This window comes from Phacochoerus africanus, chromosome 3 (assembly GCF_016906955.1).
Source record: "Phacochoerus africanus isolate WHEZ1 chromosome 3, ROS_Pafr_v1, whole genome shotgun sequence".
Lineage (NCBI taxonomy): Eukaryota > Metazoa > Chordata > Mammalia > Artiodactyla > Suidae > Phacochoerus > Phacochoerus africanus.
The window spans coordinates 16,961,453-16,987,575 of NC_062546.1; the positions used below are offsets into that span (position 1 = coordinate 16,961,453).

At 51.4% G+C, this 26,123-nt stretch overlaps 1 protein-coding gene across 2 annotated transcripts; it reads right to left on the reverse strand.

Annotated features, from left to right (window-relative positions):
* Window positions 1–1,350: 1,350 nt before the first annotated feature.
* SGK2 (serum/glucocorticoid regulated kinase 2) lies at window positions 1,351–24,247 on the reverse strand. Of its 2 annotated transcripts, none has more exons than XM_047771062.1 (14): window positions 24,056–24,247; window positions 17,873–17,932; window positions 17,211–17,260; window positions 16,383–16,440; window positions 16,094–16,177; window positions 14,556–14,687; window positions 13,343–13,455; window positions 13,030–13,066; window positions 11,336–11,422; window positions 9,489–9,584; window positions 7,721–7,876; window positions 6,638–6,727; window positions 4,519–4,723; window positions 1,351–1,738 (listed from the first exon to the last, which is right to left on the reverse strand). In XM_047771062.1, the coding sequence occupies exons 2-13, from the start codon at window positions 17,906–17,908 to the stop codon at window positions 4,559–4,561; spliced, it is 1,104 nt and encodes a 367-aa protein (XP_047627018.1). In that variant the 5' UTR covers window positions 17,909–17,932; window positions 24,056–24,247; the 3' UTR covers window positions 1,351–1,738; window positions 4,519–4,558. The 2 variants fall into 2 exon arrangements, with proteins under 2 accessions (XP_047627018.1, XP_047627017.1); XM_047771061.1 differs by lacking the exon at window positions 24,056–24,247 and adding an exon at window positions 18,995–19,895.
* Between the last annotated feature and the right edge of the window lie 1,876 nt (window positions 24,248–26,123).

The following is a 26,123-nucleotide window of genomic DNA, read 5'->3' on the forward strand; positions in this document are numbered from 1 at the left end:
CCTAGTCGGATTCGTTAACCACTGAGCCACGACGGGAACTCCTGTACCATTATTTTGGATGAGGGGTAAATCCAAATAGAACTTGTTTAACTTCAGGCCAAAGATAAGCTCATTTTATTTTCTCCTTTTCTCTTTCTTATTAAAATCTGATAAAAACGACTGGCCCCGAGCGCCCAAATTTCGCTCCACTCCGAGAAAGACTAGTGAAGGCCTCCCGCAGCAGTGCGGGAGACCCAGCCTTGATCCCAAGAGCGCAGGCGCAGAGAGACGCGAGGCGGGGTGGAGCCATCCGGCGGCGCGTATCCTGCGTCAGGAATGCGTGCCTCGAGTTCGCTTGCGTAGTGGAAGGGTTTCAGTCCCCTGGGAGGCTGGGGAAGCCCACCGAGAGGATGGTGGACAGGTTTAGTGGGAGAGTGGGAGGTAAAACGAGGTGGTTCTTTGTGTTTGAATACCCCTGTTGTTCATTGCCAAAATGCTAGGCCTCGGATGAATCGGTGAACCCGCCCTCTGCGCATCCCCAGGCGGGGAGTTAAACCTGGCCAGATCCTACCAAAAAGTAAAAATATAAACTGTTTAAGGGATCTGTGAGGGGCGGAAGCTGGGCCGACCGGGCACCCCCACCGAAAGAAGAATGGTTCAATAAAGCAAGGATTGGGGAAGGGCGTTGGGGCAGAAAGAACTGCTTATGCGGAAGAGCCACGTATGGGTTGCCCTGCAGTCGCTGTGAAAATGAGAAACCAGACAGCAGTTGCCACAAATAGGCCACCCTTCTCCCCAGCGGACTGCTCAGTGCCTGCCCTGAGCGAACGTGGATGTGTGTACTAAGCCCGATACCTGGCTGGCTCAAACGATAAAAGCAGTCTTTGTGATTGATATTTGTTGCAGTCTGCAGCATGTACAGAGTAGTCGGAGTTTTAGGGTCTTAAAATACAAGACTCCTGTTTCCTTTTCACACCTACTGTCACTGCAAAGTTAAGTGGAAACAGAGTGATTATGATTTCCCTTCCTGAGGATGCTGTCTTTTGGTGCAAAATTGGGTGAGTACAGTTTGCAGTCAGTGTTTGCTAGAAGATGGAAAGAGGGCCTGCCCAGAGCACCTCTTCCACTTTTGAAGGCTGTAGAAAAAGCAAGCACCTTAGCATCAGCCGCCACCAAGTTCAGTACCAGCTGGCTGACTTTGGGCAAGTTGCTTACTGTCTCTGAGTGAATATTTCTTATCTGTAAAGTGAGGTTAATTTCTAAATGCTGGTTTATTGTGAGTTTTGTAGATAATACCTATGAAACTTAGAATGTGTTTAATAAACAGAGGTGTGAACGTGTCTGTTCTGATATTCAACAGATCAATACCGTCATTTTTCATTTTTATTTTCTATCCTGGTGAAAATTTTGTGATTTTACAGTCCTAGAACAGATAGAGCAATTATGTGTTTCACAGCCCATAGTGGGTTGAATACTTTTGACAGTACTATCACATTTCTGACAACTACACGCTCTTGCTTTTGGCTTTGGAAAGTTGGGTGAATTTTGGCTTCTCCCTCACCACGTTCCACATTTGTCTATTGGCAGACGCTATGAAGGTGGAAATCAAATCAGAGTGTTTCAGAATTCTCAGTACAGGTCAACGTAACAGTAGCTCTTCATGACCTGGTTTTTGATTCCCAGTAGGTCAATGTCACTGTCATTGGTGTGTTTTCCACGGGCTTCTAACTTCATCTTCCATAATTCCTGGGGCAGTCGGCTGGGTAGACAAAAAGGTAAGGCAAAGAGTAAGAATGAGTTAAGAGGAAAAGCCTATAAAATCACCAGCACACACTGGTGTTAAGAAAGTTCCCCTCTCAGAGTTCCTGTTGTGGCACAGCAGAAATGAATCCGACCCACTAGGAACCATGAGGTTGCGGGTTTGATCTCTGGCCTTGCTCAGTGAGTTAAGGATCTGGTGTTGCCGTGAGCTGTTGTGTAGGTTGCAGACACAGCTCAGATCTGGTGTTGCTGTGGCTGTGGTGTAGGCCAGTGGCTACACTCCGATTTGACCCCTAGCCTGGGAACTTCCATATGCCATAAGTGCGGGCCTAAAAAGCAAAAAGCAAAAAAAAAAAAAGTTCCCCTTGGGAGTTCCCTTGTGGTGAAGTGGGCTAAGGATCTGGCATCACTGCAGCAGCTTGGGTTGCTGCTGTGGCATGGGTTTGATCCCTGGCCTGGGAATTTCTACATGCTGCAAGTAAGGCAAAAAAAAAAAAAGTTTCCTTCATGTCCACAAACCAAAAAGCTAATAAGACCACCCTGAAGAAGTAGGTAATGAACCACAGGTTTGTCAAAAAGAGATTTTTCACTGAAATAAAGCAGCATGATCCATCAGACAAGTGCAGAGTGTCTTGCACTCATGAGGTTTTATATGCTCTCATTTATTCCAGTAAGAATTACTTTTAGAAGTGGCTATTGGAGTTCCCGTCATGGCGCAGAGGTTAACGAATCCGACTAGGAATCATGAGGTAGCGGGTTCAGTCCCTGTCCTTGCTCAGTGGGTTAAGGATCTGGGCCGTGAGCTGTGGTGTAGGTTGCAGACGCGGCTCGGATCCTGCGTTGCTATGGCTCTGGCATAGGCCAGTGGCTACAGCTCCGATTCGACCCCTAGCCTGGGAACCTCCACATGCCGCGGGAGCGGCCCAAGAAATGGCAAAAAGACCAAAAAAAAAAAAAAAAGAAGAAGTGGCTATTCACCAGGCCTGTACCAGGCCTGTACCAGCCCCCACCTCTGTCCAAGGCCTGGGCTCACTATGGCCCTAGATGTGCCAAGTATACAGGGGCATGCAAGGTGGAGCAAAGCATCCAGTTGAGTGCTTCCTCTTTGAGCCCCCATTTCCCATCACTTGGCTTGTTCCAGCCATCCTGGCTGGGCTCTCCTTAGAGATTTTGACAGTTGATCTGCTTGGACCTAACAGGCAGGGTGAAGGGCACACCCAGAGGAGTCATAGGGCTCCAATCCCAGCTCTGGCCCTTATTATCTATGTGACCTCCAGGCAGGGTACAACTTCTCTGATCCTATTTCATCATTGGTAAAAAGGGGATAGATAGAAATAGTTCCTCCCTTAGGGTTGTTTGGATGGAAACTGATAATAGAATTGAAAGCGTCTAGCATTGAAGCTGGTTCAGCATAGGCAGGTGTTCTGAAGCTGACTCTGACCAGTAAAGCAAAAAAGGAGTGGTTAACGGGGTCAGAAGCTCTCAAAATCATTGAGAATACTGGAGAAGGAGACTCAAGGCTTCCCAGGAAAGATGTGCAGCACTGACCTGATTGGGAAATAGATGCTGCTAACAACTACCTATTGCTACCATTTGCATTGTTGCCACATCTACACCAGGAACTCTGTTTTTTGGGTTTTGTGACCACAGCTACCACATGAAAGAGAGCTCCCTGTTCCTTCCTTGAGTCAAAAATCTATCACAGGTGCATCCTGGGGTCACATGCCTGGTCCAGGCTGTGGGGGAGGCTGGTAGCGGGGGAGGGGGGGGTCGGTATCTATCTAGCATTTACAGCTACTGTAAGTGGAGGTAGTTACTGCCTCTCATCATAGCCCATTAAGTAGGAGATTCCCTGAAGAGAAGAAGGGGTTCAGATGCCAGGCGGCCCAACCTAATAACAAATATCCAATACCACCCACCCAAAGAAAGACACCATCAACATGGGAAAACAGGGTGTTGGGTGGTACCCTATAGGCTTGTGACATCTCTGTCATTTTACACACTGAGATCGAAATCCAAACACCAAGAGACTCTGGTGGTACAGGGGTCCTGGTTGCCTACCCAACATTTTCCCCTTCTCCCTTCGTGTCAGAACCCCTGTGTTATAGGAGAGTAATGTGCCCCACTAAATAGACATATATCCTGGCCTCCACTATAGGTAGGGTGGATGGCTCATAAGATGTAAGCAGGAGTCATCCGGTGGGGCTTCTGGGGAAGCTCTATAAAGGTGATCTTTTGCTCTTTCCTCCTTTTTCCCTGCCCAGGATACGGAAGCAGTGGCTAGAGATCCAGTATCACCTTACGATAGTATAATAATCCTAATAGCAGAACCCACTTGTCAAGGATGGCAGAGCAGAAATACAGAAAGCCTCTGAGTATCTGATGACCTGTTGTACCAGCCCTGCATCCACCTAACACATCCTTCGTTTATGTACTGGAAAAGAAAAAATCTTTTTTTTTTCTCTTTTCACCGCTGCACCTGCAGCATATGGAAATTCCCAGGCCAGGGGCCAAATCAGAGCTGCAGCTTTGGCCTCCACTCCAGCCACAGCCAGGGAAACGCTGGGTCCAAGCTGCATCTGCGACCTACACTGCAGCTTGTGGCAACACTAGACCCTTAAACTGTTGAGCAAAGCCAGGGCTCAGAACCCACATCCTCACAGAGACAATGTTGGGGCCTTAACCTGCTGAGCCACAATGGGAAATCCTAGAAAAGAAGATCTTCAAGCTATGGTAACGCTGGGTCTCGGTGACTAGCAGCTGAAGGTAATTCCTTACAGATACCAGCTGGCTCTGTGGTTTCTCAGGTGCTTCTCGTCTAACAATCCAAGATGGCCTCGTCCTCCGGCGCGTAGGAAAATCCCAGGAAGGCACTTGAGGCCCCAGAGCTGCTGGCCATCGTGTCGGGAGCGCAGCCAATGGACTTTGACACGGCTTCTTGGGTGAACTCTGGGTCAAAGTGTTTCAGGTCAGCAGGGCCTGCCTGTGAATATGAGCCAACGATGAGAAGGGAACACAGGAGGCAGAGCTGCCAAAGATGCCCACAGTCCTGAGGGAGATATCAGGGCTCCCCTCTGAGTGCCCCATGGGGGCCCTTAACTGTCACTTACCCATGCATTTACTTTAGTCACTGTATTCCATGAGGTCCAATAACCACCCATCAATTCCTCCACCCCCCTGGCACCCTGCCTGCTCCACACCAACCCTCCAGACGCTGCTGGTTAGAAGTAGATTATACTCCCTCACACGCAGTGAAGGCAGGATGAAGCTAAACCCTAAAGAGACGTGCACAACAGATACAGAGAACAGAGATGGGAGGGGGAGCAAGTAGATGAAGGGGCTTAAGGGGTACAAACCACTAGGTATAAAGTAAATTACAAGGATGTAATATACAGCACAGGGAATATAACCAATATTATATAATAACTTTGTATAGAGTATAATCTATGAAAAATATCAAATCACTATATTGTACACCTGAAACTAATATAATACCATAAGCCAACTATACCTCAATAATTTCAAAAAAATAAATAAAATAATAAACTAAAAAAATAATAAAATACATTCACACTCTTTGACTTGGTAATTCCCCATCCAGAATCCATCCAAAGGAAATAATCAGAACCGTGGGCAAAGATATACACTTAATGATATTCATCAGTCCATTACAATAAAGAAAAAAGTGGTAATAACCTCAAGTTCACCATTAGGAATATAGCTGAATAAATTATGTTACCAACATAGAGTGGAAATATTATATAGGCACTTGAAATCATACTTATCAAGTCTTATATGACTTAGGGAAATAATGACATCATTTTTAGCAAAAAGAAAGGGAAGATGGAGTTCCCTTCGTGGCGCAGTGGTTAACGCATCCGACTAGGAACCATGAAGTTGCGGGTTCGATCCCTGCCCTTGCTCAGTGGGTTAAGGATCCGGCGTTGCTGTGAGCTGTGGTGTAGGTCACAGACGCAGCTCGGGATCCAGCATTGCTGTGGCTCTGGCGTAGGCCGGTGGCTACAGCTCCGATTCGACCCCTAGCCTGGGAAACTCCATATGCCGCAGGAGCGGCCCAAGAAATGGCAAAAAAAAAAAAAAAAGAAAAGAAAAGAAAAGGAAGATGACACCTATAAAGTGTGACCTGTGTGAAAAACACATAAGAAAAAAAGTCTTGGAGTTCCCATCGTGGCACAGTGGTTGACGAATCTGACTAGGAACCGTGAGTTGCGGGTTCAATCCCTGGCCTTGTTCAGGGGATTAAGGATTCAGCATTGCCGTGAGCTGTGGTGTAGGTTGCAGATGCGGCTAGGATCCAGCGTTGCTGTGGCTCTGGCGTAGGCTGGCGGCTACAGCTCTGATTCGACCCCTAGCCTGGGAACCTCCATATGCCGCAGGAGTGGCCCTAGAAAAGGCAAAAAAAAAGACTTGAAGGAGAAATGTCAGTAGTGCTTTCCCTTGGGTGCTGAGATAATAAGATTGTCCTCCCTGATGCTTTAAACATCTCTGTTTTACACACTTTGTACAAGGACCACATATCATTTTTATTATCAGGAAAAAAGCTAAACATGGAGAAATATCTGTACAGGGCTAGGCTCTGTCTGCATGTGCTCCATGACACAGAGCCCTTTACAAACTGTAAAGGGCCCTGAAATGAGGGTTATTGGTGCTAAAAGTAAAGGAGTGGCATCCTGGCTACACAGAGATGAACTGGCAGCCAGACCTTCTGGGTTCTAGGCCCAGTCCTGCTGCTAACTTACACGATGGCCTTGGGCAAGTCATTTTGCCTCTTGGACCCTTGGTTCTCCCATCTGTAGAAAGAGACCTGGCCCTCCAGAAACCCTCCAAGCTTCCACCAGCCCTGGGAATCAGAATCTAGAACATAATGACCTCTTACCACATTTGGGTTGAAGGGTGGAGTCAGCCTCTTGTGGTATAAGTCATCCCAGTTTATGGGGCTGAAGAATACATGGTTCTTTATCTCAAGCTGCAGGAAGAAGGTGCTGATCAGAAGTAGCCCCGCCTGGAGTTCCCATCAGGGCTCAGTGGTAACGAACCCAACCAGGATCCGTGTGGACACGGTTTTGATCCTCAGCGTTGCTCAGCAGGTTAAGGATCCAGCGTTGCCGTGAGCTGTGGTGTAGGTCGCAGACACGGCTTGGATCCCGAGTTGCTGTGGCTGTGGCATAGGCCAGTGGCTACAGCCCCCATTCCACCCCTAGCCTGGGAATGTCCATATGCCGAGGGTGCAGTCCTGAAAAAAAAAAAGAAAAGAAAACTAGCCCTCTCCATAGGCGCTCCCACCACCCCACTACCCTGCACATTACTTAGGGCTCCAACTCTGATATGACTGTCAGGCCCTCCTCCCATTTGTCTGTCTTAGCTCATAGTTCCTATCTTTCCTGATACTTTTTTTTTTTTTTAGGGCCTCACCTTTTTAGGGAGACACATGGAAGATCCCAGGTTAGGGGTGGAATCAGAGGTACAGCTTCCATCCTACACCACAGTCACAGCAATGTAGGATCTGAGCTGAGTCTGTGACCTGCAGCTCACAGCAACACGGATCCCCGACCCACTTAGCGAGGCCAGGGATCGAACCCGAATCCACATGGATACTAGTGGGATTTGTGTCTGTTGCACCACTATGGGAACTCCCTTTCCTGATACTTGTCACACTCTGTAATATTGTACATGTTTGTTGGTCTGCCTTCCTCCAGTAAAGTTAATAAGGGCAGAGACCCAGTCTAATGAATCCCTAACAATTAGCTCGATGCCTGACACATAGTAGGTGCTCAGTACTGAATAAAAGCATCAGACAGAAGGAAAGAAAGAAGCAGAAGCAGCTGAGAATCTCCAAATGAGCGAATTAGCAGAGCCTGGTTTTAGGGAACAGCTGGGTGTGTGTCACTGCTTCTGAGCTGCCTCTGCAGGAGGCCGAGAGCCCCACAAGGGGCCAGTCCTCCACTGGCAGGTCACCTACAAAGTCTGTTTTGGAGCCCAGCCGCTGCCTCTGGTCCTTGTGGAGAAGAGCTTGCAGGAGGTCACAGGCGGCCACAGTCCGGCCCCCGGGGATCCGTAGTGGCTGATGCAGAATGTTCTCATACATCTGGGACACATCTTGGTTGTAGAAGGGTGGCTATAGAGACGGGGGAGAGAGAGAGACAGAAGGATTATCCATGCTAAAGTGGGCACAGTTCTCAGGGACAAAGCTGGGCAGCTGGAAGGATTCCGCCAGACCCGAGTCTTAGGCAATGGCTCAGTGGTTCATGGGGCAGATTGCAGAGAGACAGAGAGCTCCAGGTGTCTGGCACAGCCAAGAGGTGCTGGGAATGCCAAGTCTCTCTCCACCAATCTGAAGCTTGTGGACACCCCAAGCACCTCCTCTAGTCCATGTCTCTCTCTCTCTCTCTCTCTTTTTTGTGTGTGTGTCTTTTTAGGCCCGCCACTGTAGCATATGAAAGTTCCCAGGCTAGGGGTGGAATTGGAGCTGTAGCATCTGGCCTACACCACAGCCAGAGTAACGTGGGAAGTGAGCTGCATCTGCAACCTATACAGCAGCTCGAATTAACACTGGAGCCTTAACCCAGTGAGCGAGACCAGGGATCATCCTCATCCTCATGGATCCAACCCCCATCCTCATGGATCCCAGTCAGGTTCCGTACCCCTGAGCCGAGACGGGAACTCCAAGCCCATGTGCCCACCCCCCTTTTTTTGGTCTTTTTGCCATTTCTTGGGCCACTCCCACGGCATACGGAGGTTCCCAGGCTAGGGGTTGAATCAGAGCTGTAGCCACCCGCCTATGCCAGAGCCACAGCAACGCAGGATCCGAGCTGTGTCTGCAACCTACACCACAGCTCACGGCAATGCCGGATCCTTAACCCACTGAGCAAGGGCAGGGATCGAACCCGCAACCTCGTGGTTCCTAGTCGGATTCATTAACCACTGCGCCACGACAGGAACTCCCAAGCCCATGTGTCTTAATATAGCTCATGCACCAACTTTGTTTGCACTTTGCAAAGTTAATGTTCTCCCATTATCATTTTATTCCTTTGAGACAGGTTGGGATTTTTCAGATGAGAAGAGCAGACAGCCTGGGATTTGGTCCAGGGCCTGGCTCCACAACCTCCCAGCGCTGTGACATTTCTGGGCCTCAGTTTCCCCCTTGGTAAAATAACTCCACGTCCTGCAGTACCAGCCTCAAAAGGCTGTTTTGAGGCACCAAAGGGGTAAATGTGAGGCAGTATATTATAAAGGGCTGAACTAATATTATTTATTGAAAACATTATTGGGAGTTCCCATAGTGGCACAGCAGAAACAAATCCGACTAGGAACCATGAGTTGCAGGTTCGACCCCCGAGTTCGAACTCAGTGGGTTAAGGGTCCGGCGTTGCCATGAGCTGTGGTGTAGGTTGCAGACACAGCTCAGATCTGATGTTGCTGTGGCTCTGGCGTAGGCCTGTGGCTACAGCTCCATTGGACCCCTAGCCTGGGAACCTCCATATGCCACAGGTGTGGCCCTAAAAAGCAAAAAAGAAAAGAAAATATTATGGAAAAAATATTATTAGAAATACTGTTATTGAAAATAATATGGTGAAAAAGAAAATCTAATCCACCCATTCACTTTGGCATCATCTTTTTCAGCTTGCAGAGGAGAGATGGTTCACTGGGTTCCTGAGGAGCCTGAGCAGCCCACGCAAGGGAGAGAGCCGCTCCCCTGTCCTTTCCAGATCCAGCTATACCCCACTCACCAGGCCGTGTAGCATCTCGTAGAGAACTGCCCCCAAGCACCACCAATCCACTGCCCGATCATAAGGCTCTTTCCGAAGTACTTCTGGAGCCAAGTACTGTTGAGGGGGAAACACACTTATCTGAAAGACCCTTGGCTGCAGTCTCCGCATTTGTAAACCAGACACTTGGAGGAAAAGGTCACGAGGGATTGCCTTTTTTTTTTTTTTAAGGGTCATACCTGCAGCACATGGAAGTTCCCCAGCTACAAGTTGCATTAGAGCTGCAGTTGACACCACAGCCACAGCAATGCCAGATCCAAGCCATGTCTGTGACCTACACCACAGCTTGAGGCAGTGCCAGATACTTAACCCACTGAGTGAGGCCAGGGATCGAACCTGTATCCTCATGGATACTAGTCGGGTTTGCTACCACTGAGCCACACAACAGGAACTCCCTAGACCAGTGTTTTCACTTTTGCAAACCTTGATCTCAAACCTCCTGTGACACATGGACTTCACCCTGTAGGCCGGTGCTGTCTATTACAGTAGCTGCTAGACACATGTGGCTACTAAACATTTGAAATGTGGCTGATCTGTGCTGAGAGGGACTGTAAGGGTAAAACACACACCAGATTATAAAGACTTAGAAAAAAAAAGAATAGAATATTTCAACAATTTTGTATTGATTGTATGTTGATATACTATTTTGTATATATTGGATTAAGTTTTTTAAAATGTATGTTTTTTTCTTCTTGGCTACACTCGCAGCATGTGGAAGTCCCCAGGCCAGGGATCGAACCCAAGCCACAGCAGTGACAACATCAGATCCTTAACCCACTGTGCCACAAGGGAACTCCCTAGATAAAATATATTATTAAAGTTGATTTCACCTTTTTTTTTTTTTTTTTTTTTTACTTTTTTGCGTTTTAGGGCCTGACTCACAGCATATAGAAGTTCCCAGGCTAGGGTTCAAATTGGAGCTGTAGCCGCTGGCCTATACCACAGTCACAGCAACTAGGGATCCGAGGCTGTCTGCAAACTACACCACAGCTCACAGCAATGCCAGATCCTTAACCCACTGAGCAAGGCCAGGGATCGAACCTACATCCTCCTGGATACTAGGCGGATTCTTCCTGCTGTGCCACAACAGGAACTCCCTCTTTTTACTTTTTAAGTGTAGATGCTGGAAATTTTTTTTTTTTCTTTTATGGCCACACTGTGGTGTAAGGAAGTTCCCAGGCCAGGAATCAAATCCAAGCCACAGCTATGACCTACACCACAGCTACAGCAATGCTGGATCCTTAACCCACTGTACCACAGCATGGATTCTTTGGAAATATTATTTTTATTTTTATCTTTATATATTTTTTTGCAGCTGCACCTGCAGCATATGAAAGTTCCCAGGCTGCTAGGGGTCAAATCGAAACTGAAGCTGCCAGCTTACACCACAGCTACGCAGTACTGAATCCAAGCCACATCTATGACCTACAATGCACCTTGCAGCAGCACTGCTTTCTTAACCCAATGAGCAAGGCTGGGGATTGAACCCGCATCCTCACGGACACTGTGTTAGGTTCTTAACCCACCGAGCCACAGTGGGAACTCCCCTGGAAATTTTAAAACTGCAGATATGGTCTGCATTTCTGTTTCTACTTCTACTGGACAGAACTGCTGCCGAATTTCACCAGCTGGGTCCCAGTAGCCCCTGGAGCAGGTGTCCCCATGACACAGATGAGGAAACCAAGACCAAGTGCCCTGCCAGCTCAGGGATGTACTTGAAGGGACAAACCCCTCAGGTGTGACCTGTTAGCTCTAATCAGCAGCCTCCCCCACCCCTGGCTGCACCCTTCCTGGGAGACGAAGCTTACTTCAGGGGTGCCACAAAACGTGGATGTAGTCTCCTCCGGCTCCACACCTTCCTTGCAGAGGCCAAAATCTGTCAGCACCACGTGTCCCTGGAGAGGAGGGAGGGCTGAGGTGGGAGGGTGGTCTGAGCCAAAGGAATGGCCAGGCCTAACTGCCAAGCCCAGATGCCACCTCCAGGCCAGCGGCCCTGGGGTCTGATGCCCCAGTGCAGGCACAGGCTGGAGGCTCGGCATTTCAAGCCTGGATGCCACGAGCAGCACATGCAGCCAGGTGGGGAGAATGGCATTCCACTGCCTGCCCCTGCCTCATCACAGACTCACATTCAGACCCTACAGCAGCGGCAGCTCCAGAACGTCCTCGCTGGAGGGGCCTGGTGGCAGCAGCCTCCTTAGGAGAGGGCTGGGGACCCCGAAAGCAACCATGCCTTGGGGCAGCTGGGGCAAAGGGTGGCTGGTAGAGGTTGTAGAGTGAATGGATGCTGTGGGGTTCTGCCCATCCCCCCTCCTGGGCCATTGCCCTCATCCGAAGTTATACCCTCTCCAACGGCCTGTCAGTGCAGGGACACAGACACCCAGGCTTCTTGACTCAGCTTGGAACACTTCTAAAGAGCTATCCCAGGAGTTCCCATCGTGGCGCAGTGGTTAACGAATCTGACTAGGAACCATGAGGTTGCAGGTTCGGTCCCTGCCCTTGCTCAGTGGGTTAACGATCCGGCGTTGCCGTGAGCTGTGGTGTAGGTTGCAGACGCGTCTCAGATCCTGCGCTGCTGTGGCTCTGGCGTAGGCCGGGGGCTACAGCTCCGATTGGACCCCTAGCCTGGGAACCTCCATATGCCGCGGGAGCGGCCCAAGAAATAGCAAAAAATAAAATAAAAAATAAAGAGCCATCCCAATGACAAGGTCCTACTGAATAGCCCAGGGAACTATATTCAGTATCCTGGGATATACCATAATGGAAAAGAATATTTTTAAAATGAATATATGTGTATAACTGAGTCACTTTTCTGTACAGCAGAAATCAACACAGTAGATCAATTACACTTCAATTAAAATATATATATATATATATTTTTGTCTTTTTGCCTTTTCTTGGGCCGCTCCTGCAGCATATGGAGGTTCCCAGGCTAGGGGTCGAATTGGAGCTGTAGCCACCGGCCTACGCCAGAGCCACAGCAACATGAGATCCAAGCCATGTCTGTGACCTACGCCACAGTTCACGGCAACGCCGGATCCTTAACCTCCTGAGCAAGGCCAGGGATCAAACCCGCAACCTCATGGTTCCTAGTTGGATTTGTTAACCACTGTGCCATGACGGGAACTCCCAAAAAAAATTTGTTTAAAAAGGCCATCCTCAGCAGAGACAAATCTGACTAGCATCACGAGGACACAGGTTCAATCCCTGGCCTTGCTCAGTGGGTTAAGGATCCTCATGGATGCTAGTCGGGTTCGCTACCTGCTGAGCCACAACAGGAACTCCTCCATGCCAGATTCTTTAACCCACTGAGTGAGGCCAGGGATTGAACCCTCATGGATACTAGTTGAGTTCTGAACCTGCTGAGCCACAACAGGAACTCCAGCACACAAGGTACATTTACATGCATGTATACGAGCATGGGCACACATGTGAGCACACATTTAAATGCATCTCTACTCATATGCATATGCATTCACATGCGCGCGCGCACACACCCACCAACCTGGCAGTCCAAGAGAATGTTCTCTGGTTTCAGGTCCCTGCAGAAAATGAGAGAAAAGGGCACTGTGATGTCTTAGCCGCTTAGAGAGGAGAGCTGGGACGGGGGTCCTACAGGAGGACTGTTGATGGAGGCGCCCAGAGAGGTACAGGGGCACCCAAGGAGGGCGGGCCCTTGAGCCGAGGAAGGAGCAGGCTCCCACCTGCTGGTGGACCCTCTGCCTCAGACAAAGGATCAAGCCCATTGGGATCTCATCAGGATCTAGGGGTCTATACCAGCCTTGGCTGTCAGGGCAAAAGGGCCGAGAAGGCCTCACCTGTAAATGATGTGGAGGGAGTGCAGGTAGCCAATGGCGCTGGCCACCTCGGCAGCGTAAAACCGGGCCCGGGGCTCCAGGAACCGGCGCTCCCGCTGCAGGTGGAAGAAGAGCTGGTGGGGGCAGGGGTGAGGGGGTGAGGGAGGCATGTGAGCAGATTCCTGGGGAGCTCCATTTCCTTAAGGGAGGGGTGTGGGATGGCTAGACAAGTGTCATCCCCCCCCCACCTCCCCCCGCCCCCCGCCCCCCCCCGCAAGCTGCAATGTCCTCATACAGGGAAGGGCATGCCAGCCGCCCCCTCCGCAGAGCTGGCAGTGTTAGCAGGAGAGATGAATTAGCAGGGATGGAAACCCTGACCTGTCTCTTATCTCCTTTAATCCCCAGACTACCTTGCAGGTGTCAAGTAGGAGGCCAGCTTCCCAGGAAAAGAAAACTAGGAGAGTCAGAGCAGCCAGGTGACTCGCCCAAGGTCACGTCACTATAATCGGCAGAACTGATTTGAACCTGGGTGGGTCAAAGATGTGCTTTTCCTCCAGCCCAGGTGATAAAATGATTATGATGGTCAAACGGAGCCCAGGTTAGATCTGCCCTGGGCCGATTGCTTTGGTCTATTTTGCTGGCCCAGAAAGCCTTTCACCTCCATCAGGGAATTTAGGAATGAAGGATACAAATTCCCCTTTGGCATTAGGTTAAGTAGCATGAGGTCACACAGATTAAATCTGGGGTCCCTGAGAAGGGCCTCCTGTATGTTGTCACCTTTTGCCCAGAGAGACAGAGTAGGGAGCCCAGCTTATCTCAACTGTGCTTCTGGGTCGCCAGGAGGCCTCAGGTCTTTGTTTACCACAGGACTGGTCACCCCCTACACAGTGGCCTCTGGTATAAAGTGGGAGCATCAGGATTGACCACAGAGCCTCTCCAACACTGACCTTTCCCAGGGCCACTGAAGGGATTCTGGGCAGCTTTGCGTGGGGAAGTCAGGAAATGATAGTGGCTGAGAGTTAGATAGATCTGCCTTCAAAGCCTAGCTCTGCCAGGGACAGGCTGGGTGGCCTTGAGCAAGGGAGTTACCTCCCCGAGCCTCAGTTTCTTCAGCTGTAAAGTGGGTCTGTTGTAAGGATGAGGGGAGATCATCCCACACCTGGAACGGGTGGGCATGGGCCATGGCACGCATGGTGAGAGAGGGTCAGGGGAGCCGCCCTTCGGGCCCACCCACCTCTCCCCCGTTGACATAGTCGAGCACGAAGTAGAGCTTCTCAGGCGTCTGGAAGGAGTAGCGCAGACCCACGAGGAAGGGGTGCCGCACGTTCTTCAGCAGCACGCTGCGCTCGGCCATGATGTGGCCCTGCTGCGGAGTCACACAGATGGGCCGTGTCACAGCCACCACAGCCCACAAGGCCGCTCTGCCCAGGACCTTCTCCTGCCCCTGCTCAAGCACCCACTGGGGCTCCCCCTTGCCCACAGGGCCAGGCTTGGCCCCCCTGCCTCATATTCAGGACTCTACCTGGTCCACTACATCCCCTGCCAGTCCACATGGGTACAGCGCCTACCCTGGATCCAAATCCCCTGACTCCCACCCCAGGGTGATAAGAAAAGCATACATAGTTACTGCACAAAAGAGTTCTGAGGACAATCTCTCAGAGGGAAGAAGCTGTCCACTGTCCACCTTCAGGCCTTTGTTGCTGGTCTCCTGCCTGGACACCCTCTTTTCAGACCATCACAAGCCTGTCTTTGGAGTTCCCGTTGTGGCTCCATAGGTTAAGAAATTGACATAGTGTCCATGAGGATGCGGGTTTGATCCCTGGCCTCCTTCAGTGGGTTATGGATCCGGTGTTGCTGCAAGCTGCAGCATAGGTCACAGATATGGCTTAGATATGGTGTTGCCATGGCTGTGGTGTAGGCCGGCAGCTGCACCTCTGATTTGACCCCTAGCCTGGGAACTTCCACATGCTGCAGGTGGGGTCTTAAAAAGAAAAAAAATGAGTTCCCGTCGTGGCGCAGTGGTTAACGAATCCGACTAGGAACCATGAGGTTGCGGGTTCGGTCCCTGCCCTTGCTCAGTGGGTTAACGATCCGGCGTTGCCGTGAGCTGTGGTGTAGGTTGCAGATGCGGCTTGGATCCCGCGTTGCTGTGGCTCTGGCGTAGGCCGGTGGCTACAGCTCCGATTCAACCCCTAGCCTGGGAACCTCCATATGCCGCAGGAGCGGCCCAAGAAATAGCAACAACAACAACAACAACAAAAGAGAAAAAAGAAAAAAAAAATCCTATGTCCAAGGCCAGCTGCAAGGCCACCTCCTTCGGAAAGACCTGCCCTTTCATGTCCTTCTTAACATTAATTCCCTCTCCCGAGTCCTCTGATTAGACATTCGATCCTCTCTCTGGGCCTGCTCTGTCCTCCTCATGAAGCAGGTGATAAGGAGATTCAAGTCAGCAGAAGCATCTAGAATTCCAGGATGCCCGTGGCTGGAAGGGCTTTTGGAGAGTCTAAAGTGTGACCCCCTCACTGCACAGACGGGGAGGCTGGCACCTAGAAGGGCAGAGGACTTGTCCACTGTTGAGCCCTGAAGCCTTAGGGGAAGGCAGAGGGCCAGGCCCTTTGGATGGGTCACTTAGCCTGCCTTCTCGGAGAAGGATCAGCATCCTATAAATCACCCAGCGCCCCCTGCTGGACCACCTCTGGCCCATCTTGGAAGCCACCCAAGGCTGGAGGTTGAGAAGCAGGAAAGAAGATGCCTGGGCCCAAGCTCTGGTACCTCTTTCTTCTTTAGGATGGACTTTTTCTGCAGCACCTTCACCGCGTAGAACATCCCGTCTGACTTGTGCTTGGCCAGTAGGACCTGAGCAGAAGGACAAATGCAGAGCCCAAGGTCACTACTTCTCTGGGCTTTGGATTTCTCCACAGCCATGTGGGCTTCCAGCCCCACCCTGTGCCCATGATTCTGCAGGTTGTAAGCTCCCTCTTTGCACATACAAGGAACAGCAGGGGCTGAAGGAGGCCAGAGAAGGCGAGACCCAAGCCTCCCCCGTTCACTGGTCACTCACCTTTCCATAGTTTCCTTTGCCAATGACTTTGAGGAAGTCGAAGTCAGTGGGCCGGGCACTGGGGGATGAGGGAGGAACATGGGTCAGCATTTGCAAGCTTGGAAAACCGGGTGCCTTGGTTCCAATCAGAGCTTCTTTTCAACTTTGAAGCTGGAGAAGGCAGGGAGCTTTCGAAGGATGCCATGTTCTCCTAGCCAAAAGGGGCCTTTAAGACTGGCCCCTGTGGCGTTCCCGTTGTGGGTCAGTGGTTAACGAACCCAACTAGGAACCATGAGGTTGCAGGTTTGATCCCTGCCCTTGCTCAGTGGGTTAAGGATCCAGCGTTGCCATGAGCTGTGGTGTAGGGTGGCAGACACGGCTCAGATCTGGCGTTGCTGTGGTTCTGGTGTAGGCCGGTGGCTACATCTCCATTGGACCCCTAGCCTGGGAACCTCCATATGGTGCAGGTGCAGTCCTGGAAAAGACAAAAAAAAAAAAAAAAAGACTGGCCCCTGTTCCTGGGGATCTCCCAATTGAGTAAACAACAGGCGAGGTGGGGAGAAAGCCAGCTACAACTGCAAGAAGGTGAGGAATCTGCCCTCCAAAGACTGAGAGGACCAGGAGGGTGAGGTGCTCTGAAGGCAGCTGGGGGGATATGCCAGCCCCAGGGCTCAGCATGGGCGGGGGCTGGGGAATTAGTGAGGGATAAAGCTGGGGGCTTGGTCCTGGGTCCAGATGGCAGAGGGTCTTGATGGTCTCAGACCAGAAATCAGATTATCTTCCCAAGTGGAGAGGAGCCCTGTACGAGGCGAGCCAGGGAGGAAAGTTCTTTGAGAGAGCAGAACTCACTTTGGGTTGGCAGAAGGCCCGAGGTTGATATTCCTGTTGGCCCTCGGGGGCTAGAGACATTTAAAGAAAGAGGTGATTAAGATCAGAGGGGCCCCAAACCACCTATAATAAGAATAATAATAAAAGATCAAAGGGTCCCTATTCCTTGATGCACTCCCTTGTGCCCAATCCAAACCCAGTTGCCACATTTCTATAGGTTTTCTTTATTTTCCTCCCTCCTGCCTTCCTCCCCTCCCCCTTCTTTCCCTCCTTCCTTCCCTCCTTCTTTCTTCCCACCTACCAGCACACCCACCCATCCACCATCTCACCTGCTTCTCACGACAGCCTTGGGAGGCTACTGGCTGTTGTACCAAATGTGAGAGTGGGGAAGCTGAGGCCTGGAGAAGAGCTAAGGCAGGCCTACCTGCATTAGAACGCAGGCACCCTCAGCGTCAGTCCCACGATTTTTCCACCCCATTTACTTCTTGAAGCCCTGGCCCAGGTCTCTTCTCTCTTTACCCTGCAATTGGCCCGGGGTCTGTGAGCTCACAGGGATCCCTGTAGGCCCCCCAGTCCTGGTGTGGGACAGCCCACCCCACTGACTTCGCACTTCCCTGGATTTCCCCAGCCTTGGGAGGAAGTGCGCCCCCTGGTGGTGGGTGGGGGAACAGACACCCACTCACCTGCGGACTCGGGGTCCCAGCTGGGCTGGAGTCCATCCTGTAACAGTGATCAGGTGGGCTCTGGTGGCACAAAGAGCAGCAGGATGAGACAGCAGTTGTCGGGGAATTAGTGTCACCTGTCTAGGGCCTTAGGCACCGCTGCCCTCTCCACCCCTCCTCAACCTCGGGCACCTGCCATAGCCTGAGCGTCCCCTATACGAGGCCAACCCCTGCATGGGACGAGAAACGATATCCCCTGGACCCAGTGTCTCCAATCAAACATCTAAGGAGGGAGAGAAGGAGGATGGTCAGTCCCTCTCAGGCTCTCTGTTCAAGGGTTGGGGACGGCCAGGGCAGCTTGGATGTCTCTCGCAGAGCATGAAGTCTGAACCCTTCCTCCCATTTCACATGTGGGGAGCCTGAGGCCTAGCAAGGGACTTGCCTAGGGTCCCACAGCTTGTGAGGGGCAGGCTGGTCTCCCCTGGACCCCACACAGGCATGTTGCAACCCTGGATCCCTATGGACGGCCCTGGGCTTGGCTCTGTGTTACCTATTACCTCTCTGCCCCAAAGACTTCTGCCTAATGCTCCTGGAAAGGCAACTGCCCTGGGGACCTTGGGCTGGAGCCACGGACAGACCCACCGGCTTGTGTCTATTTGAGATGAAACCATGGAGAATCTGACCAGCTGTCTATGCAGCCAGGAGTCTACGTCTTCCCTGCCCCCAGCCTGCAGGGTGGAGGAGGCTGATATGTCTGGGCTCCAGCTCAGGGTGCCCAGGAACCCACAGCCCCACTGAGATCTCGCCTGAGAACCCAGTTGCTCGTGGGGGCTGCTAGGTGCTATGCTGTGGGGTCTGAGCTATAGTGGAGACCACCCATTGTTATCAGGGGGTCCTGGAGCAACCACCCCATGGCCTTTTTGGGAGCTGAGAAAGTGACCACAGGGGAAGCAAAGCTGGCTGTTCTGGGAGGCCCAGCACTGTGGAGCCCCGAGGGAGGGAGCCACAGAAGCACCCCATAGGGAGTGCAGCCTGGCCTCTGCCAGTGCCCCGTGTCCGAGCCCCCACAGACAGCCCACACCCTCTCCTGGCCTGGCCCTGATCGCCCCTCTGCCAGGCCCTGGCCTCCCCGGCCCCGTGTACCTGCACAGCCTGGGAGAATGCCGCTGGGAGAACGAGCAGTTGGAGCCGGAGGATGGGCAGTGGACAAGAGAGCCTCTCTGTTCTCCCAACAAGGGCCGAAGTGTCTGTGCCTGGCGCCAGCCCGGGCCCAGCACCCAGCTCGGAACTCCCAGCAGGAGGGTGGCAGCGAGGGGGCTGCTGATGTCACGCGGGAGCCAGCAGGGCTTAAGATGGGACCGAAGACCTCTGTTCCCTCGGGGACATCGCCTCCCCCAGGGAGGGGTGTGGATGGCAGGGGGTGAGTGACAGCTGCAGGAGAGCCCTGGAGACGCTGGGGCTTGTTAGAAGGCGGGCGAGTGTGTGGGGCTGGGGTGTGTGTGCAGGTGTCTTGTGCAAAGATGTGTGTCCATGTCTGTCTGTCTGGTGTACGTGTGTCCCTGTAATCAAGGTATTTGTGCATCAGTGTGACCACATTTGTATAATTTTGTTGGTGTGTCTGTGCATCTATGTGTATTCTCACTGCAGGTGTGTATGTGTGTACGTGCTTCAGTGAGTATGTAGTGTGTGGACACGTCAGTGAGTATCTCTATACGTGTTAACGTGTGTGTGTCTATGAGTGTGAGTCTGCATGTAAGTGTCATGAATATGTGAGTGTGGGACAGTGGTCGTTGTGGGTCTGTGTTCATGTTGGTGTAGATCAGAAGGAGTGTGTGTGTGTGTGTGCTTGCACGCGCGTGCGTGTGTAGGAGGCCCGTCTGTGAGAAGACATGTCCCCGGGACTACCAGGCCTGGTGTAGACCATTTGGGGCTGAAGAGCATTTTGCTTCCCCAGAACCTGCAGGTGATTCAGAGCCTGGGGGTCTGGATCGGTCTGCCTGGCCTTGGTCTTTGCTGAACACTGGGCCCCTTGGGCCTTTCCCTGCTGGCCTCCGTCTCCAGGGTGGGGGGGCGGGGGTGGGCTTGGCTTTGCAAGACCCAGGAAGTAGGGTCCTGACTGCACCCTGGGCAAGATGGCCTTGCTGCCTGGTGCAATAATTAGGTCTTCGCAGGGTAACTTCCACTCTCCCAGGGGTTATGTGGGGTGTTCAGAGGAATGAAGGAGTTGGCAGGCCTGACACAGTGCCCTTCTGGAACTTTCTGTGTGGCTACCACAAGTCACACCCAGACCTCTATAATTCCCCACAGTGGGGGGAATCTGAGGGGCCGGGGCTGAGGGGGTTGGTCAGGGAGGGGTCTGAGCCCAGGGGCCTCGGGTGTTCTCTGCGGGCCCTGAAGTGGGCATGTCATACAAAGAAAATCCAAGTACCAGTATCAGAGCCTTCCATCTTCCAAGGAAATAGAAACGTTGAACCAACACACAGATGAGCAGGACATCATGCTGACAAAATAAGTGCCCAGGACAAGGACATTTCTTGTCAATGATAAGACCCTAATGTGGCCTTCGTGTAGCCGCACTGCTTAGAATAGAAAAACAATAGTGGAGTTCCCGTCATGGCGCAGTGGTTAACGAATCCGACTAGGAACCACGAGGTTGCGGGTTCGGTCCCTGCCCTTGCTCAGTGGGTTAACGATCCGGCGTTGCCGTGAGCTGTGGTGTAGGTTGCAGACACGGCTCAGATCCTGTGTTGCTGTGGCTCTGGCGTAGGCTGGTGGCTACAGCTCCGATTCGACCCCTAGCCTGGGAACCTCCATATGCCGAGGGAGCGGCCCAAGAAATAGCAAAAAGAAAAAAAAAAAGGAAAAACAATAGTGAAATCAAAAATAACTGCAATGTCCCACCCTATGGCTCTACGTGCGGCTGTAATAGCTCCTGCTCTGGACCTTACCTCCCCCTTGAGACATGGTCCCATGGCTATGTTCCCTTTTCAGTTAAACTCCTTGAAAGAGTTGTCTGGACTTAGTCCCCACTCCTCTTTTAATCTCTTGAACACATTCCAAAGAGGCAGCCATCCCAACATGACACCAAAAGAGTGGACCAGTGACCTCCATGTGCCAGAGCTAGGGATGAATTCTTTTTTTCCTTTTTACAGCTGCACCCACAGCATATGGAGGTTCTCAGGCTAGGGGTCAAATTCGTGCTGTAGCTGCTGCCCTACGCCACAGCCACAGCAACACTGAAACCGAGCCATGTCTGTGACCTACACCACAGCTCATGGCACTGACTCTCTACGATCTTTCTTGACCAAAAGCCAGAGTGACTCTTTAAAAATGGAAATCAGGGAGTTCCTGTTGCAGCTCAGAGGATTAAGAATCTGACTAGTATCCATGAGGTTGCTGGTTCAATCCCTGGCCTTGCTCAGTGGGTTAAGGATCCACCATTGCCATGAGCTGTGCTGCTGGTTGCAGACACGGTGCTTGGATCCCATGTCGCTGTGGCTGTGGCGTAAGCCAGCAGCTGCAGCTCCGATTCGACCCCTAGCCTGGGACCTTCCATATGTCACAGGTCCAGCCCTAAAAAGCAAACAAACACAACAAAACGAAACAAAACAGATCATGTGACTCTGTTGCTCAAAAACTCTAGCTGCTGCCCATCTCATTTAGGATTAAAATCCAAAGTCCTGGAGGTCCTGTTGTGGCGCAGTGGTTAATGAATCCGACTAGGAACCATGAGGTTGCCGGTTCGTTCCCTGGCCTTGCTCAGTGGGTTAAGGATCTGGCGTTGCCGTGAGCTGTGGTGTAGGTCGCAGATGCGGCTCAGATCCCGCATTGTGGTGGCTCTGGCGTAGGCTGGCAGCTACAGCTCCAATTCGACCCCTAGCCTGGGAACCTCCATATGCCACAGGAGCGGCCCAAGAAATGGCAAAAAGACAAAAAAAAAAAAAATCCAAAGTCCTTACTGTGGACTACGAGGTTCCAGAGATTCCACAAGACCTGGCTCTCATCTCCATCCTCTCCTTGGTCCTCAGGCTCCCCCTCTCCCTGTGCTCCAGCCTGGCTGGCTCTCTTGCTGTCCCTCAAACACAGAGCATCCTCTGGCCTCCTGCCCCTTGCATGTGCTTTCCCCTCTGCTTAGAGTACTCCCCAGACACCTGCAGGGCTGGCTTCCACCAACCTCACAGAAGGCTCTGACCAAATCACCTTGCACAAAGGCCTTTTCTGATTACACATGACTGATTGTCCCTGCTTGTCTCGGACTTAGGGGTTTCCTGGGATATAAGATTTCCAGCGCTTAAACCAGTACGGTCCTGGACAAACCAGGAGGGTTGGCCACTCCAGGAGACGGGTTCCAGCTGCTTTATATTTTACTTGGTAACACTTATCACTCTCTGAGACCTCATCATACAACTTTTAATTGTTTCTTTTTCTGTCTTGAACTGGAACATCAGCTCTGCAAGGGTGAGAACTTTTTCTTATTCACTATTGAATTTCCAGCACCTAAATCAGGGCCTGGAAAATGGCTGGTGCTCAGTTTGACTAACGAATCAAGGAATGAATTGACAAGATAAATTATGGCACATATATAAAATGAAAAATTACCCAACGGAAAAAAATGGTATACTAACCTATGGAAATCAAAATGGGAACATATATGTGATACAATGTCAAGCGAAAAAGCAGGTTTCAAAATGGTAGGTGACCAGGAATACCATTTTTGTAAAGAAAATAAAGACGTGCATGCACATAGCCATGAGAAAGGCTAGAAGCCATGACCCAAGGTATTGGTGGGTTAGGTTATTTTTTATCTTTGTAACATTGCATAAAAATTCTCAAGGTGTTGGGAGTTCCCATCGTGGCTCAGCGGAAACGCATCTGACAGGCATCCATGAGGACGCAGGTTCAATCCCTGGCCTTGCTCAGTGGGTTAAGGATGAGGTGTTGCTGTGAGCTGTGTCGCAGACCTGGCTCGGATGTGGCGTTGCTGTGGCTGTGGTGTAGGCCAGCGGCCACAGATCTGATTCGACCCCTAGTCTGGTTGCCAAGGATGTGGCCCTAGAAAGACAAAAAAAAAAAAAATTCTCAAGGTGTTGCTGTTCATATAATACTCAGGTACTGAGTCCTAGTGGGAACTCTGACATGCTCATTGCCGACCAGCACATGCTCCCATCACCTTGGCTGTGACTCCAGCAATTGAGCAATGCTCAGTTCCTAAGGCATCTTTCCTGCACTACCACCCTCTAGTTTTCTAGCCAGAGGCTGCATATCGATATTTTCTCCCGACTCTTCAGACCTATAGGTGGATACTTCAAGCCAAAGCGGGGGATCCAAGCTCCTCTGTGAGCCTTCAAGCCTATTCCTCCCCTGACTTGCCCCAGCCTGGGCTTGCATCCCTCAGCCCATCACTACGTGGAGTTTCCATCTCCCCGGACCTGCTGAATGCAGTGTGTGTGTGTGTGTGTGGTGGTGGTGGTGGGGGGGGGGTTACACAGTTCCCTCTTCTTGAAACATTCTGCTGATCATTCCCATCTGCCCTCACTTGCCAATCCCAGAAGCCTCGCCAGACCACCCCCGACCCCACGAACCCTTGGCTCCCTTCCTTGGGCTCACTTCTGGCATGACACGGGTCTTCCCTCTACTCTAATTTACTCACTTACAAGCCTGCCTGCCCAGCGCTCACCCAATACACACCAGGGACCAGGGCACCAAGGGCCAGCTGATCTTATCCTGTTCCCACAGAGCCATGGCTCAGGAATGATCAGCCTCCCTGTTTTGAGGAGGAGGAAACAGAAGCTCAGAGACGTGAAGGGACCTGCCTGAGACATCCAGGGTTTTAACTGGGATTTAAACCCACTCTGATGCCAAAGCCCATGGCCTGGAGTTTCAGGAAGACGTTGGGAATTGAGAAAAAGAAGGGATCAAGTTAGTGGGCAGAAAGTGAGGATTAAAATGGTTAGTTAGGAAGGAAGAAAAAAAATCAGGCAGCTGTGAAGGCAGAGAGGTAACTGAGAGAGAAGGAAGGAAATGGGGAAAGAAGTGGGGGGAGGAAGGGAGGGCAGAGATAGGGAGAAAAAAGGAAAGAAGGGAATTAGGAAGAAAAAGAAGTTGATTGGGTGTTAAAAAGAAAACTAGTAGGTGACTAGTTCCTCGGCTTGGCAGACACACAGGTGGGCGGGCAGGTGTCCTGCTCACAGTACAGCCTCTCACCTGAAAGCTCTGGTTCCAGCTCAGGTCCTAGGGAGCAGCCCCGTGCACAGCTCTGCCTTCCTGATTCTCCGCATGGATCCCTCTGACCTGCAACCCAATCCTGACTTGCAAACAACCTTCCCAGTCAGGAGCGACCTGTCACCCACTCGCTCAGCCTCCCAAGCCAGCTGAAGTTCGACCTCCCAGCCCTGCTGGCTGGGAACAGACTACAGGGCCTTCCTGTTACTAATTAACCGCAGGACCTGAATTACGATGCTGGCTGCACCCACTGGCCCTGCCCCGGGGACCCTTTACTAAAAAGCTGCAGCACAACTTCAGTAGTGTGATCTTGGGCAGGTGACTCCAGCTCCCCGGGGCCTCCTGTGAATTGGTGATGATGGGGTGTGTTCTGCCTTTACAGGGAGGGGCTCTGAAGTCCCTTTCATAATAGCACATTTCATTCTCTGAAATCCTCCCCACCAGCCCTGACCCCCGACCCCACCTCCAAGTCCAGCGCAAATGCTGACTCTCCCACATGGCTGCCAGTAGATCACGTCCCCTTTCACTTAGAGCCTGGAGAACTGACCATGAAAAGGGCATGGTGTTCCACTGTGGCTCAGCCGGGTGAGGACCCAACCTAGTCTCCATGAGGATGTGGGTTTGATCCCTGCCCTAAGCAGTGGATTAAGGATCTGGCACTGCAGGTTGTAGTGTAGGCTGGTAGCTGCAGCTCTGACTCAACCCCTGGCTGGGAAACTTCCTTATGCTGCAGATGTGACCGTAAAAAAAAAAAAAAAAAAAAAAGGCTTTTTTTTTTTTTTTTGGCTGTGTCTGTAGCACCTGGAAGTTCACAGTCCAGGGATTGAACCCAAGCCACAGCAGCAACTCGAGCCACAGCAGTGACAATGCCAGATCCTTACACTGCTGAGCCACCAGGGAACTCTGGAAAGGGCTTGTCTTGCACAAATCCCCTGATGGGGACCACCAGCCTCTGTGATTAGTCCAGTTATAGACACATCCCAGGAGGGGCAGCGCCTTTCCTCCTGAGGCAGCCTCATCACCCCATATCTCTGGCTCACTCTCTCTCTCTTTTTATTGGCTGAGGCTCAACAACCAGGGCTCAGCTTGCCCCAGGCTTTCTCCTGCTTAATCTGCAGCTGCCCAGATGGAGGATTCTAACTCCAGGCAGGGGTGGGGCATGGCCTGCTGGACAGGAAAAAAAACCTCTGCCCAGTGTCCCCCTCTGAGGGGGCAACTCAGAGTCTGACTTCCTTCGCTGCCTTTTCATGATTTAGTAGCATATGGTTTAGCCTCCACGTGTTTTGTTTTTTACAGTTTTTTTTTTTCCTGTAATTGATTTCTAATCTCATAGCTTATGGTCAGAAAATATGCTTGATATGACTTCAATTTTCTTAAATGGACCAAGGCTTGATTTGTGGCCCAAGATGTGATGCTTCCTTTTCAGTATAATGTTAACAACTTCCTAGTCATCCTTGTGCCTTAGAAACTGGCTGCTCTAATGCGCTGGAGGAGCCCTGCCTGCCCCCCCTTCACCTCCACCAACACACAGGTATCCGCTCCCACCCAGAGAGGGGTGGCCGCTGGCCCAAGGGCACCAAGCAAATCAGGACAGAGCCCCAGGTCTTGCCCCTTTCCCGAGCTGAGCTGCTCCTCCTTCCCTACAGACCTGAAGCCAGTTTAAAAACAAATAAACAAACCTCCACATAGTGGTATTGCATAAACTGTATTGAAGACTTCCAACATGCTAAAGAACTTGAAATAAAAAGTGAAAGCATGGAGTTCCCGTCGTGGCGCAGTGGTTAACGAATCCCACTAGGAACCATGAGGTTTTGGGTTCGGTCCCTGCCCTTGCTCAGTGGGTTAAGGATCTGGCGTTGCCGTGAGCTGTGGTGTAGGTTGCAGATGCGGCTCAGATCCCGCATTGTGGTGGCTCTGGCGTAGGCTGGCAGCTACAGCTCCAATTCGACCCCTAGCCTGGGAACCTCCATATGCCGCGGGAGCAGCCCAAAGAAATAGCAAAAAGACAAAAAAAAAAAAGTGAAAGCTTCTCCCGAGTTCCCTGGTGGCT